The 16086-nt window shown below is 39.1% G+C and overlaps 1 protein-coding gene across 1 annotated transcript in view; it reads left to right on the forward strand.

The window, feature by feature from the left end:
* The window catches only part of COPB2 (COPI coat complex subunit beta 2), a 29103-nt gene that overhangs the window by 11729 nt on the left and 1288 nt on the right, over positions 1 to 16086 (forward strand). The window contains exons 7-18 of the mRNA XM_081234604.1: positions 333 to 432; positions 1080 to 1222; positions 1473 to 1672; positions 2990 to 3100; positions 6158 to 6246; positions 6339 to 6445; positions 7508 to 7651; positions 8298 to 8428; positions 8706 to 8913; positions 12932 to 13042; positions 14306 to 14520; positions 15920 to 16012. Coding sequence (XP_081090730.1) covers positions 333 to 432; positions 1080 to 1222; positions 1473 to 1672; positions 2990 to 3100; positions 6158 to 6246; positions 6339 to 6445; positions 7508 to 7651; positions 8298 to 8428; positions 8706 to 8913; positions 12932 to 13042; positions 14306 to 14520; positions 15920 to 16012 — 1652 coding nt within the window. The remainder of the gene's footprint in view (positions 1 to 332; positions 433 to 1079; positions 1223 to 1472; positions 1673 to 2989; positions 3101 to 6157; positions 6247 to 6338; positions 6446 to 7507; positions 7652 to 8297; positions 8429 to 8705; positions 8914 to 12931; positions 13043 to 14305; positions 14521 to 15919; positions 16013 to 16086) is intronic.

Below are 16086 nucleotides of genomic sequence, written 5' to 3' on the forward strand. Positions count from 1 at the left end.
AGATACTCAAATTTGTGTTTAAATACAGGATAAAAATATTAAAGACATTATCTTAGGAATTTGAGGGAATGATACTTAGATGAAGACCACATCTTTCGGGGGTGTGTTGTGTTTTCTTCTTTAAATGTGATAGTTACATTTACATTTGCCTATACTATCAAATAATTAGAGAAAATGTGTACACAGTAAGATGGTTCTATTTCAAAAATCTCTGTATTGAATACTGTTAAGAGTCATAACCACTCTTATTTATATGTATCTGTGCACTGGGAAAATTAAGGATGAGTTATTGTTTGCCACTAATAAAAGTGTTTTCTGTGCACTGATTACAGAATAAAACATGTGTACAGACACTGGAGGGACACGCCCAAAATGTGTCTTGTGCCAGTTTTCATCCTGAGCTGCCAATTATCATCACAGGTTCAGAAGATGGTAAGTTAGAAATGAATATTTATTCCTGTGTTTAATCTCATTACTAAGTGGATATTTAAGCTGACTAGTGCCCTGCATTTTCATTGGAAGTTTCAAAGGATTTTGATATTTTATTAGAGTAGACTACTTAAGGTATAAAAGAGCAAAGGGGCATTATTATCAGCATCATTCTAACGTGTTTTGACTCTGTTACTTAAATAAGAGGACACCCAGAAGTGCTAGAGAAAAGCTGAAAAAGCCTGTGCTTTGGAGTCTAAAAGCCCGGGGTGAAATTCAGCCTCTGCCACTTCATAGATGTGTGGTTTGGGTACATTATGAAATGGGCATAGATATACCTGCCTCATAGGATTACAGTGAAAGGATGTGAAGAAATCACGTATAGAAAGCATCTGGCACATAGTGGGCACTGTACCCAGGAATCCTGTCATTATTTCACACTTAAGATCACATTTCTTAGTTTTAGTTTCTTATAAATTTTCTATTATGTATTTATGTTGTTTTATAAAATCACAGACTGTAGATCAAGAAATGAAGCTGTCAGGAAGTGTGTTCTGTTTGAATATAAAGACTTCTATGTGGCTGGTTCACCTGACAGTTCATTCTTGGTTGTTCAAATCAAAAGGGCATATTCACATGGTTGTTTTCAGGAACCGTGCGTATTTGGCATTCAAGCACCTATCGCCTCGAGAGCACATTGAATTATGGCATGGAGAGGGTATGGTGTGTGGCCAGCCTGCGAGGGTCCAACAACGTTGCTTTGGGCTATGATGAAGGGAGCATCATTGTGAAGGTAATCTCTCATTACACTGTCTCTGAATAGATGGACATAGGGGAAGCAGTTATCTTCCAAGTCACCAGTTTTGTTAAACTGGCACTTCTGTCATTAAGCTCAAGAGATTAAGCTCCGGAGATTTAAAGTGCAAGAAAGGAGCCCTCCATTAAATGAAAATAGAAAATGTTTATTTTTTCGTGGTTTTATTTTGTTGTGGTTTTATTTTGTTTTCCTTTTCGTTGCTAAGAGTCATTTGTCATTCCTCCAGCTTGGCCGGGAGGAACCTGCCATGTCCATGGATGCCAATGGAAAGATAATTTGGGCCAAACATTCAGAAGTCCAGCAGGCCAACCTAAAAGCAATGGGAGATGCTGAAATTAAAGATGGAGAAAGATTGCCACTGGCAGTAAAGGATATGGGCAGTTGTGAAATATACCCTCAGACTATCCAGCACAATCCTAATGGGCGGTAAGCCACCACCAAAATCTCCCTCTGGGCTTCTGTGTATGTTTGCATATCCACAGCATGTCCCACCCCTGCCCTTTGGTGGGCATTCCTCATTGAGCTTTTGCCGTGGCCTCACAATCCTCAACACAGCAGCAGGCAGCCATGCTTCTGATCGGGTTGGCATGCAAGGTGAAGCACAGTTGCCTTCTTGGCCTCATCCCACCACGCAGTTTTGAACAGTTGAATAGTTTTGTGTTGACTCTTTATTTCAAATGTGTTGGTATGTGTCCTTCCGCTCCTTCGAGGCATAGAATCATGTCTTATCCTGAGGCTTAGTGGGTGCTCTCTAAATACTTGCTGACTCATTGCTCTTAAGGAGAAGAGTTGTGAGGTCTTTGTCTTTTGAAAAAATATGGGGACTGCTAATAATTCTGCTTCTTCTCTGTAATTTGAATCGTCAGCTCTGTTTCTCCCTTAAGATTTGTAAAGCACTGAACATCTTGTGAAAGGAGAGTTTCTAGTACAATAAGTTTAAACCTGTGAGTTTTAAAAATTACTTTACAATAGATCTTGGCATTTTATAATGCTGTCCTGAGTATTAAAAAAGACAGAGTATATAAACCAAGTATGCTGCCTAGTTCAGTAAATGGTACCCATAATTACTTGTAATAAAATTTTCTTATGAAGATTAAGAACGCATTGCATTTTTCCCCTTAATATCATAAAATGTTTCTTGCTTAAGTTTTACATTTCACCTTGGCAATCTACTAACAGCCAATATGTCTATTGAGAAAATTTTGACTATGCAACATTCTTTTTTTCTTATATTTAACTGTTAAAATATCCTGTTTATTTTGATAAATTTAACAGTCATTAAAAACTGGGGTAAGATATCTTTATTCATTTGAATGATCAGCTTTAAAATGAAGATAGCCTTGCAACAAGATAGTGCCTTCCTATGGTGTAAATGTAATGAGCAAACTGCCAAGCATCTTGGTGCTCAACAGATGCTCGTCGAATTAGTGGAATCTTCCCCTGTGTGCCTCCACCCTTTCTCATCTTCCTGACCCTTTGTTTATAAGAGAGGCCACTGCAGTAACATTTTCAGCAGTAACCCCCTCTTCATAATCTGCTTTTGATTTGTTGGGTGGAATATTTATGTCTAGCTCCGTATTCAGAGAAATATATAACTTTAAAAGATAATAGGTTCATTGTAACAGTCAACTGAAATAATGTTTGTTATTAGAAATACTTCACCATAAAGATGAATCATTGTTTCTTAACTTTTACATGTCATTGGTCCTCTGTGCTTCCCTCCCTGGGTTCTATAATTTCTAGGTTTGTTGTGGTGTGTGGTGATGGCGAATATATCATCTACACAGCAATGGCACTGAGAAACAAGAGCTTTGGGTCTGCCCAGGAGTTTGCGTGGGCCCACGATTCTTCAGAGTAAGTTTTGGCTGTGTCATATCCAGCTTGCCCTGATTGCCAATGGGTGTTCTCTGTGCAGCTGTATTAAAAAGGTTTGCAAGGCTCAGTGTAGGCTGTGCTTCACCATGTTAAGGAACAGTTCTCACCAGAGCTGTGTTAGAAGATTGGTCAGGGGCAGCTATGCAGCCTGAGCTGCCTCTGCCTTTTCTGTGTTCAGTATTGAGCTGGCTCACTCAATCTGATACAATAATCACATTAAACCGGGGACCCAGCACCTATTTCCTTGGTGGAGCCCAAGGCAGGGCCTGGTACTTACGGGCTGAAGGCAAAGTAGGCCCTCAAATCAAGACCATGGCAGGCCCTCCCCAGGACCTGGCATCCTAAGCTGCCGCTGCCCTTTTCTGAGCTCCTGGGGAGAGATGCTAGATTCTGATGTAATCTTGATGAAAACCTCAATGAATCTTTTTTTTTAATATCTTTATTGGAGTATAAATGATTTACAATGTTGTGTTGGTTTCTACTGTACAACAGAGTGAATCAGCTATATGTATACATATATCTCCATATCCCCTCCCTCTTGAGCCTCCCTCCCACCCTCCCTATCCCACCCCTCTAGGTTGTCACAAAGCATCAAACTGAATCCCTGTGCTATGCAGCAGCTTCCCACTAGCCATCCATTTTACATTTGGTAGTGTATATATGTCAGGGCTACTCGCTCACTTCATCCCAGCTTCCCCTCCCCGCCATGTCCTCAAGTCAGTTCTCTACGTCTGCATCTTTATTCCTGCCCTGCCATTGCAGGTCTATTTACAATAGCCAGGACATGGAAGCAACCTAAGTGTCCATCAACAGATGAATGGATAAAGAAGATGTGGCACATATATACAATGGAATATTACTCAGCCATAAAAAGAAACGAAATTGAGTTATTTGTAGTGAGGTGGATGGACCTAGAGTCTGTCATACAGAGTGAAGTAAGTCAGAAAGAGGAAAACAAATACCGTATGCTAACACATAGATGTGTTATCTACACATAGATGTGGAATCTTTAAAAAAAAAAGGTTCTGATGAACCTAGGGGCAGGAAAGGAATAAAGACACAGATGTAGAGAGTGGATTTGAGGACACAGGGAGGGGGAAGGGTAAGCTGGGACGAAGTGAGAGAGTGGCATGGACATATATACACTACCAAATGTAAAACAGATAGCTAGTGGGAAGCAGCCGCACAGCACAGGGAGATCAGCTCTGTGCTTTGCAACCACCTAAAGGTGTGGGATAAGGAGAGTGGGAGGGAGATGCAAGAGGGAGGGAATGGGGGATATACATATGCATATAGCTGATTCACTTTGTTATACAGCAGAAGCTAACACAACATTGTAAAGCAATTATACTCCAATAAAGATATTTAAAAAAAAACTCGTTTTCTGTAATGTTACCTCCCATTCTTTTTTTTTTTTTTTTTTACTATCTTAGGATTCATTTCATTTTATTTAAATATATCATTACCCTCCTTGAGAATCTAAATCAAGGACTTGGGATCCTAATTTGAAAATGAAACAGAACAACACAGAGGAACCTGTTTCCTCGAAACAGTAGTGGGCTTACAGAATGCCTTTTAGGAACTTATACCTAATTAAATCTGTTCATTCCTTGCATAAACTTTAAGCATCCTCAAATTTTATACATCTCTAAATAAAGTGGAGAAAAGGGGAAAAACCACATTTATCTGCGTAATTCAAATAAAAGTATTTCTTTACTCACGTCCCATTCTTAACAAATTCTGTCTGAATTCAGAATGTTCATAAAATAGTCTCATTAAAAACAGGAAAAATTTATGTCTCAATTATTATAGTCACTGACCAGTTCCATTTTGATTCCTGTTTGGTGCATGTAATAAACTTCGGGGCTTACACGTCTTTTTCAGACACTGAATTACATCTTTACAGTTCTCTTAGTTTTGTTTTCCCCATATTTTGTGTTGCCTCTTCTGCCAGCAGTGGGTAACTTAAGCCTCATTGTTGCATAGTAAGATGCATGCTTTTTATTTTTTAACAAAAAGGTCACTGAGAGGTAAGATCTTTTCATAAATTTCCTAAATAAATTCACTCATGCACAGTTCCATATACTAAAAAGTACGTTGTTACCATCTTAAGCATGGTTGCCTTACCTCTCTCAACATACCTCTCCCTCCGTTTTGATAGTTTCCTCTTTTCAGCTTTATCCAGCCCAGACCCTGTTCAGCATCTTTCCCGTCTTGAGCAAAGTACTTGTCAGATCACTTTCTCATATACTCCCGAGTATCCAACCACAGCCCCTTTTCAAGGCAGAGGCCTGAGTATATATGATTTATTAAGTTGTTGCCAAACATGGCTGACTAATGAGCCACTTATAATAAAAGTTTTTATTTTTTAAGTTACTTTTATTGAGGTATAATTTATACCAAATAAAATGTACTGTTTTAAGTGTATATTTCAGTGAATTTGGACAAATGGATATAATCCATAACCACCAGCACAATCAAGGTATATAGAACAATTCTGTCATCTCAAAAACAATCCCCTTGTGTCCCTTAACAGTCAGCACCCCAGCCCCTACTCCCCAGTAGATTAGATTTGTCTTCTTTAGGGTTTCATGTCAGTGGAGTTGTGTGGTATGCACTCTTAGTCTGGCTTGTTTTGCTCAGCATAATGTTTTTGAGATTCATCCATGTTGTTGCATGGATGGGTAATTGGTTCCCTTTTTTGCAGAGTAGTGTTCCATTATATGAACAGACCACAGTTGGTTTAGTTATTCACCTATTGAGGAACATTTGGATCTTTTCAGCTTCTAAAATAGTTTGTAAGCCCTAGTAATTTGTGTAATAGACCTTGTGAAACCCATTCATTATTTGTCCAACTGTAAGCAGGTCACTGATCTCTGAGGAAAAAATATAATATTGAATTTTCAACTATTAATTTTATATTTTTGCATAATTCACTACTCACATATATTTGAATATATTTGTAACATTTGGTGGAATTGCAGTTTAGTATATACATAATATGCTATGTTTGCTTTCCTTTTTTCCCCCCCCCAGATATGCAATAAGAGAGAGCAACAGTGTTGTAAAGATATTTAAGAACTTTAAGGAAAAAAAATCATTTAAACCAGATTTTGGAGCGGAAAGTGAGTGCTGTTTATATATGATACAATTTTAGAAGCTTTGTAATGGCTCAAAAACATCTGAAGATCTACATATTTTTTTTTGTTCTTTTTAGGTATCTATGGAGGCTTCTTACTGGGAGTCAGATCTGTAAATGGCTTAGCTTTCTATGACTGGGACAATACAGAACTCATACGCAGAATTGAAATTCAGCCCAAACACGTGAGCTCCCTCCATTGCTGTTTTTGGAGTGTACATCTTTGTGACAAGCTCTGAGTCCCTGAGGCCAGAAAACACCCTTGTACCCTGCTGTCCCTGTTCCATTGTGCTGGACACAGTGCCACGTACCTCAGGATTGCTTAGAAAAGTAGAGTCGTGGTATTTGAGTGAGGTAGTAGATGTTGGGCTTTTTGAAAAGGATAAAAAGTTATACAAGTGCCAAGTGCTGTTCATATTTTAAATGGCTTTAATGCTTTGAAGATAAGTAGCCAGGGAGTTCTTGACCCGGAAGGGCCTGCAAGTCTCCCACTCAGTTCAGAAAGCCTTTTCATGCTTTACCTGATAATGGCTGTTTAAAATTTAGGTAGCCGTTCTGCAGTGACAACATTTTCAACCTTTAGATCTGCCTGCTTCTTTGACAGCTTTAACTGTCAGGAAACTATCTGTGGAGACAAATCCACCTCCCCAGGGTCCTGGTTCTGTCTTCTAGAGCATGCATTTTCAGCAGGGGGATGTCATCCCCTAGGGGGAGGAAATTGGTTCCTGAAACCAATTGATGAAAAAAAGTACACTCTTTATAAAGCATAGATGCTCATATGTTTATACATATTATGTGTTTGTGTACCTTATGTATATGTTTATGTGTTAATATATGTATAGACATATAGTATCTGTGATACTAAAACTTCAGGGGCAGACGATTGGGAAAAAAATGCCTTAAAAAGGTTTGGGGTGGGGGTCATAATGGGAAAGAAAAAAAAGTGAGAAACACTATTCTAGAGCAATAAGGAATAGGCTAGGGCCCTTCTGAATCTCAGCACACCTGGCGCTTACTGCCAGTGCTCCTTGCTGCTTCCCTTAGGTCTTTCCATTTTTATAAATAGAACAGTAGTGCCCTTCCACCCTCCCAAATATGTGTGTATATACATGACAGAATTGTTAAGTGTATACTTAGTATCTTAATGTAGGAAGATAAATCTTGTAGGAAACAAAGTGTATGCAGTTTGTCATACCCACTCAGAAATCCGAAATCATTTATCTGTGTTTTTGTTTGTTATGTTGCAGATTTTCTGGTCTGACTCTGGAGAGCTCGTCTGTATTGCCACTGAAGAGTCATTTTTTATCCTTAAATATCTGTCGGAAAAAGTTTTGGCTGCACAGGAAACACATGAGGGAGTTACTGAAGATGGCATTGAAGATGGCTTTGAAGTAATTGCATCAGCACAACTTTAGCTTTGTTTTTAAATGATTTATATTCTTATAGCAGAACTTCACTCCTTATAACATTTTACTATAAAATAGGTTTGGGGAAACTAATAAGCATTTAAGGAGTTACGGTAAAATGTGAAAATTAAAATCTTGGCTCAGAGATCAGGGTCTGAAAGTATTTGTTCAAAAGAAATTTGTGCTTTGATTTTAGGAAACCTTTAGACTAACTTTGATTATCTTTCAGTAAGGAAGTTAGAAGGTGTTTTGGTCTTAAGACAGTTTAGCCAGAGTTATTTAAAATGAGCTCTCAAATGTAAAGATGAATCATCCATTGTGGAGGTGTCTTGGAAGACTTTTTGAAATACTTATTATGCCAGTCTCATGTATGTTAGGAGTTTAGATCAACACATTCTTAGATTACAGCTTTGATGCAACAGTGAGATTTTACAGTACAGATACTCATCCAGGAATCTGTTCTTAAATGAAGAAAGTAGAAATTCCAAGGAAAGATTTTCTTTCTTGAAATAGGATTCTTTCTTTGCATTTCTTATTCTACGTATCACCCCTAATTATATTCAGTTTTCTGTCATTGACAGGATTCCTATTGCTGAATAAGATAATAATAGACTTTATTTTTTTCCTGCAGGTTCTTGGTGAGATTCAGGAAATTGTGAAAACAGGGCTGTGGGTAGGCGACTGCTTCATTTACACAAGTTCTGTGAACAGATTAAATTATTATGTCGGAGGAGAAATAGTCACCATTGCCCACTTGGACAGGTAGCTGAGTATCGTTTTGCTTTTTGTCTTTAGCATCCTAAATTTAAAAGCATACTTGTTAAACATAAACAAAACCAATTGCTGGCTTTTAACAATGATAGGCCTGATTTTTCAGCGTTATCGTTTTAATAGGTGGCAATTGCTAACCAAAATTGCATCAATCAAATGGAAAGATTTTGAGCAAGAGGCAGAGTGAGTGAGTGACTGCAAGAGAGAGAGAGTGTGTGTATGTACTGATTTGGGCTTAGTTCTAAATTAGTTTCTGTTTCTCTTACAGGACGATGTATCTCCTGGGCTATATCCCTAAAGACAACAGGCTTTATCTGGGGGATAAGGAGCTCAACATCGTTAGCTACTCCCTGCTGGTCTCAGTGCTGGAATACCAGACAGCTGTCATGCGGAGAGACTTCAGCATGGCTGATAAGGTCCTCCCGACCATCCCGAAAGAGCAAAGGACCAGGGTTGCTCACTTTTTGGAAAAGCAGGTACGGGGGTGGGGGTCGGTGGTTTGTTTTGTGTGCGTTTTTAAAAAACCAGCAATTTGAACGAATGTTAATACGAATTTGAAGAACTTTATTTCTTAACTGCCACTGATTTCCTTATGGCAATGGAATTTCTCTTGTGAATTTAAGTCACTTGTTACACTCCTCCTCCTCCTTTCTCATTGCCCTTCGCATCCCCTTTAAATGTTGGAGGTGATTATTAGTCTTCCCTTTTTGTAGACTTCTTTTCTGTTCTATCAGTATTTTCATTTTTATGCTGCATTTTTCTCTATCCTAGCTGGCTTCTCTCTCTCTCTCTGTCTCTCGTCTCTCTCCCTTTGTAAAATATACATAAAATTTACCTGATAAGCCTTTTCCTTACTGTAACAATTTTTAGTGTAAATTCAAAGTTATATGTGCACAAAGTATAACGTTTTGCAAGGCTTAGGGAAAAAACAGCCCTCCCTCTCTCTCTCATTTCTACTCCCTAGCGGTAATCACTTGTAATTATTTTAGCTGACTCTGTTGGCATTTATTTCCACATGTCTAACACACTTATATTGCTGTTTCTCAGCTTTAGGCATTTCTTGGGACCTTCCACTCTATACAAGATGAGGAATTTATCTTTCTTTCACTCCCCCTGCTTCTACCAATACATGCCACTTTCCTATTCCTTATCCTCCCAATATAGTTACATCATAATTTTGATTAAATTGGTATTCATTGTTTATATTACTGTGGCTGTGTAAACACTGTTCATAGCTGAGCCATGTGATATATTATAGCAATAGCTTTCTCTCCTTGCAGTTGTTTTTTCCCCTGGTGTTAATAATTGTTTCTTTTTTTTAAACTTTGCTTATTTTTCTATGTGCTTAGGGTTATTCTCCCCACTCTGATGGTTCTCCAGATTTCCTTGAAATCTCCTTTCAGTATGTTCAGTCTGCTTCAGGCTGAACTGGTTTCTGCCCTCATCACGGATATCCCCTCACCATCATGTTGGGGCTTCCCTTTGGCTCTCTTGAGTTGGATCCGTTGTTTCCTATATTCCCTATCTTCTTTCCTGGTTTACTCCCTCATTTTGCTGGAGTACGTCCTTCAGTAGTTTCCTGAGAAAAGGGTTATTTATTAATAGCAAGTAAATTTTTTTGTGACCTCGATTATCTGAAAGTGCCATTGTTCTACTTTAAAACATATTTGGCCGTTTAACTGGATATAGAATTGTAGGTTGGAGATGATTTTCTCTCAGAATTTTGAAGACGAAATTCTATTTTGCCTTCTGCCTTCTAGCTTCTAGTTGTTGAGGTCTAAAGCCATTTATATGCCTGATTCTTGGTACCTGATCTGTTTTTTCCTCTTTGGAAGTTTTTTTGATCTTGTCCCTATTGTCCTGTGATGTTATCATGATGGCGGGCCTTGGTGTAGGGGTCAGTTATTGTTCATTCTGCTGGGTATTAGATGAGCTCTCTTAATTGGAAACTCATTCCTTCATTTTTGAGAGATTTTCTTGAATCATTTCTCTGTTGATTTCCTTCCTTTGTTTTCTAAATTCTCTCTGTGCAACTGTTATTCAGATGTTGGACCTCTTGCACTGGTTTTCTCATTTTGTTATTCTTGGACTTTTAAAATCTTGTTTATGGATCAAAGTTTCTCTTCATACCCTCTGTAAGGGTATGAATGATAGTTTTTGTTGTTGAGTTTTCTGTTCCCTTTATGTGGTATGCTTTCTTCAGATTGCTTATTGGTTCATTTTGATCTCTGTCTTTCCTTTTAAAGATTTTCCTCAGGTATCTGATGATCTTTGGGCACGCATTTAAGAGTGGAGGTCTAAGAAGCAGGTCAAAAGATCTGAGTTTATGGGTGAATTTATTGGCTGGACTAAAAATAATGTGATGTGGCTGGACCTTTTGATTGGGGAGCCTCAATCAGTGTCAGTATCTTCATCTAATGAATTTAATGACTCTTCATTTATTCATTTAGTGAAATTAATGAGCACTTAATATTGTACCAGGCACTGTTCAGGCTGGCATATGGCCCTCATTGACATTTTAGTATTTTTAAGTCTTACCCCTTTGGCTGGTTAGTTTACAGAGAAGCTCCCCAATCACCATCCTTGTGCGGGCTGAGCAGAGTATGGCTTGGTGTCTCAGTATTTAGTATTTCAAATATTTAGTCTCAACATCCATTCTTATAATCTCCTGTTTTCCTTTTGCCACTCAGCACTCCTTCTGGGTGTTCAGGGATCCCTCAGACTGGGGACCCTCTAGTTTACCCTCTCCAAAGAACAAGATTCCTGTCTTCTGTGTGTGTCAAGAGTTCAGGGCGGGGAAAGGAGTGGGGACCTGGGGTATCTAACTGCTTCTTATATAGACTTTCAGGCAGTTTTGTTTATTTGCTGGTTTTAGCACTACCCTTCACAAGACACCTCTGGGGATTCTGAGGTGTGAATCAGGTTGTTTCTATGCTGTCTTCACTCCTGATTTAGGGATTAGTCTTCTCTAGTGTTTTAACTTGAATGTTTGTACTCCTCCACCAGCTTTCGAGCTTCCAAAATTGTTACTAATGTCTCTGCTGCCTTTCTGTGTGTCCTTGGGAGTTTATGCTTTTAAAAAAGAACCCCCTAAGTGTCATTTCAGTGGGGATTTGCAGGAAAGCAAAAGTAAGTGTATACAGCCCACTCATTCCATCTGCTTTGCCCTCACCTGTATCTGGCTAGTTCTATAGATCTTCCATCCTCCACTCTTGGATTTTATATTGTCTACATCAGTGCTAGGGAAGAAAGGGAGGAATGCAGGTTATTCAGAATGCCTTGTTACATTGGACTCCTGGGAGAGTGGAGGGAGGGTAGCTTGCATAGTCTGGGAAGTTATTTTAAGCACAGTGATACAGCAGTGCTGAATGTCTACCCAGACAGAGCTCCGACACCTGTCCAGCTTCTCCATCCTGACCGCCCCCAACAGAGCATTCACTCTCAGTCTGAGGAAGTCTTCTGCAGCCTGAGCTTTTTGACTCATATACCACATCCCTGGAGCTGAAGACCTTGCCCGTAGGGAAGACCCCATCATCCCTGCTTGTCTTGAGGGAGAAGCTAATATAGTAATTACAGTAGTCGGTTTAAAAGCTTGTTGCTGGGCTTCCCTGGTGGCGCAGTGGTTGAGAGTTCGCCTGCCAATGCAGGGGACACGGGTTCGTGCCCCGGTCCGGGAAGATCCCACATGCTGCAGGAGCGGCTGGGTCCGTGAGCCATGGCCACTGAGCCTGCGCGTCCGGAGCCTGTGCTCCGCAACGGGAGAGGCCACAACAGTGAGAGGCCCACGTACCACAAAAAAAAAAAAGAAAGCTTGTTGCTGTTGACTGGAGCATGGGAAGGCAGTTTTAGACTTCTGTGCTCTGGAATACTTGCTGATGAGTAAACTGGACATGAGACCAACAGTAAAGGCATAGGTAGTGACACCAGATCAATATGAGGACCTGAAAGCAAAATGTTTGCTAAATGACCTGCAGATGATAGAAAATTGGAAGGTTTTACATTCGACTTCCTTTTCTCTGAGGCACTGGACTAGATCGCTAAGGCCCAGCTCAGGAGATTACGGACAGCTAGGTTTACACCACTGTGCCTGTCTTTCTCTTTTTGAAGTGGCTCTTGTTCAGTCAACTTTCCAAAATCCTTTTCTTTTTGACATTTGTTTACTTTTACATTTCTAAATTTTACTGGTTGTTGTTTTACTTGAGTTTCTCAAGCATTGGTCAGCTTCCACTGCTTAGAAAACAGTAGACGTTGTGTGACTGAATTTTGTCTGCCCTGTTTTTTACCAGTTAATTTAACAGCTCCTTAATTTTTCTGTCTTCTAATTGAAGAGTATTTTTTATTTGTTACTTTGTTTGATTTAAGTAATGGGGCTTCCAGTGTCAGCAGCGTATTTAGTTTGAGAGAGCAATGGATTGTTTGCCATGTGTGTGCACTGTATATGTAGACTACACACACAGGTTCTTCTGTACATAAACACATATTTCATCTGTTTAGGGCTTCAAGCAGCAAGCTCTTACAGTATCCACAGACCCCGAGCATCGCTTTGAACTTGCTCTTCAGCTTGGAGAACTAAAAATTGCGTACCAATTAGCAGTGGAAGCAGAGGTATGTACTAATTTATGATTTTTTGTAACTGATGGAAGGGTCAGCAGGTACTTATATGTGTTTACTGTAAGTTGTGTTTTAAAGTTTTCTGAAATGCAAATTAGTGACTCATTTTGGTGAGGTTGCCGCCTTTCTTGGGTCTTCTTAAAAAATGAATTACGTTTATCTTTGCATAGATTAAATGGATTATATTGGAGATATATATTATTATATTCTTATTAATATATTCTTAGCATTGTAATTTAAGAAAAAGTTTTTTTTTTTTAATCTTACATGAGATCTGTTTTGGAAGAGAAGGAAAGCTAGAAGATAGTAGATAAAGGAGTCTGGAACTCTAAAAGGATGCAGACACAGCAGTAATTTGCCAATATCCCAAACTAGTGAGGAAGATGTTGTTTTTTGTTTGTTTGTTTGTGGTACGCGGGCCTCTCACTGCTGTGGCCTCTCCCGTTGCGGAGCACAGGCTCCAGACGCGCAGGCTCAGCGGCCATGGCTCACGGGCCCAGCCGCTCCGCGGCATGTGGGATCTTCCCGGACCGGGGCACGAACCCACGTCCCTTGCACTGGCAGGTGGACTGTCAAATACTGCGCCACCAGGGAAGCCCGAAGATGTTGGTTTTAAAGAAGGGTTCTGACATTTTGAGACAGTTTAATGACATTTTTATGGATCGTTGTATATTTTGTATATTGAGGGCTCCCAGTTGTGGTTTAAGTCTAGCATTTACTGGTAAATTCATTTCAGATGTACTAAATAAATTTTAGCTATGTTAAGATCCAAATGAGCAGCATTTTATTTGATTTCTGAGAAGCTACAAATGACATAAATAATATTTATTCTTAAATATTTAAGGACATAAAAAGTTTTTTCTGCTTTCAAAAAATGGTATTCAATCGTTCCTTAAAATAATTACAGCAGTCTAATAACCTTAAAACTCGTTAGTTTTAGTTTCACTATGTAATTACAAAATAAAAATATAACGGGCTGATGATTATTCACATGTAGCATTAAATTTGATTTGTGTTTGAGTTAATCTTATGTATGTGAATAATTTCAATTTCCTCATTATACATTTTGTCATTCCGTTCTTATTTTGATAGAACCTACTTAAGCACAGCTCAGTATACATAAAATATGTATTTTATAATTATAGAAAATATAAAATTGTTAGTACAATAATGTTCAGACTAACAGAATAATGTTGATGTTGGAAATTCAAATGTTTATTTAAGAGATATTTTAATGTGGAATCTCTTTTCTTACAGTCAGAACAGAAGTGGAAACAACTTGCTGAACTTGCCATTAGTAAATGCCAGTTTGGTCTAGCCCAGGAGTGCCTGCACCATGCACAGGATTATGGGGGTCTGTTGCTTTTGGCCACTGCCTCTGGAAATGCTACTATGGTGAACAAGCTAGCAGAGGGTGCGGAGAGAGACGGCAAGAATAATGTGGCATTCATGAGCTACTTTTTACAGGGCAAGTAAGTATTAACCCAAGGTCTGAAAGAGGTGGGCACAGTAATAAAGCACTGACTTCTGCACTGACTTCAAGGGTGGTCTTTGGAGAGGAACATGAAGAAGGAACCGTGGAGAGAGCGCTGATGTCTGGCCGAGTGGTGCTGCTGATGGCAGCAGGCAGGAGGACAGTGCTGCTTTGGAAGAACTCAAAGGATGCTCTTCAGCAAAGGATGTTCTTACCACTAACATTTGGTCTAAATGTTTGAGCAAAATGAGCTGCTCAGGGAGGCTCAACTGGGAGAAACGTTAAACCGCTTTCTCAACAGCCCTGCCACTTACTGGCTAAGGTATTTTATTTAATGAAGGCAGGAGGCTGTTGGGCTGCTTGCTTTATTTGGTACCTGAACGGCAGGTGATTTTACCCAAGTGGAATAATTCTGATCTGCTTACAACAAAAATAAGGTGGATGAGGATGCCAGTTACGTTTAGATCTGATTTCAACTGTAAAGCATAAAAATGTATTAAAAAGTCTAGCAGTTAGTGCGTATCAGATGATTAGTTGACCGTATTATGAAATAAAACACAAAAGCATTAACTTTGCCCTACGTACTTTTTAAACCTCACACTTAATCATAAAAACTTTGAATGTGTGTGTTTTATAACATGTATGTGTAAATTTATATACCTATAAGAATAGGTCCACTATTTCTTATCAATAACTCAAAAACCCAACAACATTCTGAGAATATTTTATTTGGTGGCAAAACTTGGCCTAAACGCTGAAGTATTATTATTAGTTGCTTTTATGCCACTTGGTTTGTTTTTATTGCATTTAGTATTCATGTGTTGTAGCAGAATATTGATGTTTGTGACTCTGATGCTGAGGGTATTATGTAACGTATGGTATATGTACTTTCTAAAATCCAAAAGGTATTACCTTTTTAAAATCCAAAAAATTCTGAGTTCTAAAGCACGTTACCCACTTTATCAAACTTACACAGGAAAAAGTTAAAAAAGAAAATGGACACCTGGATATTTTCCTACTGGGCACCACTGGATTGTCCAGCACAGTCCATGTTAGAGATGCTGCCCGCAAAACTGTATTTGTGAAACCGAGTTTCTGCTCTTCATATTCTGAAGCCCTTAAATGTGCTCATCTAAGCTACCTTGTTTTAAAAAGCCCCTTTAGATTCTTCTTAGGGAAGTTAAGGTGATTGAAAAACCTCTCACACTTCTGGAGCCCATTATGTAACACACTGGTGATGACAGGTAGTGGCTCAGTGACAGAAGAGAGGTGTCTGTGTGCGTTGGAGAGGGAGTGCTGACTTGCCAGCGCTAAACCCACATCTCTTTAATGTGGTAAAAGTGTTATTATTACGGCGTTTATTCTTGGTAACAGTGCTTCTCCTTTTTAATCTTTAGGCTTGATGCTTGCCTGGAGCTCTTGATTAGAACTGGACGACTGCCAGAAGCTGCCTTCCTGGCACGGACTTACTTACCCAGTCAGGTTTCAAGGTACAGACTTTTCCTTTTAGGAAGAAATGTTTCAGATAAAAACAGAGCCCCTAACAGTCTCCCAATGGTTCTAT

The sequence above is a fragment of the Mesoplodon bidens genome (assembly GCF_964165515.1).
Source record: "Mesoplodon bidens genome assembly, chromosome: 5".
Classification (NCBI taxonomy): Eukaryota; Metazoa; Chordata; class Mammalia; order Artiodactyla; family Ziphiidae; genus Mesoplodon; species Mesoplodon bidens.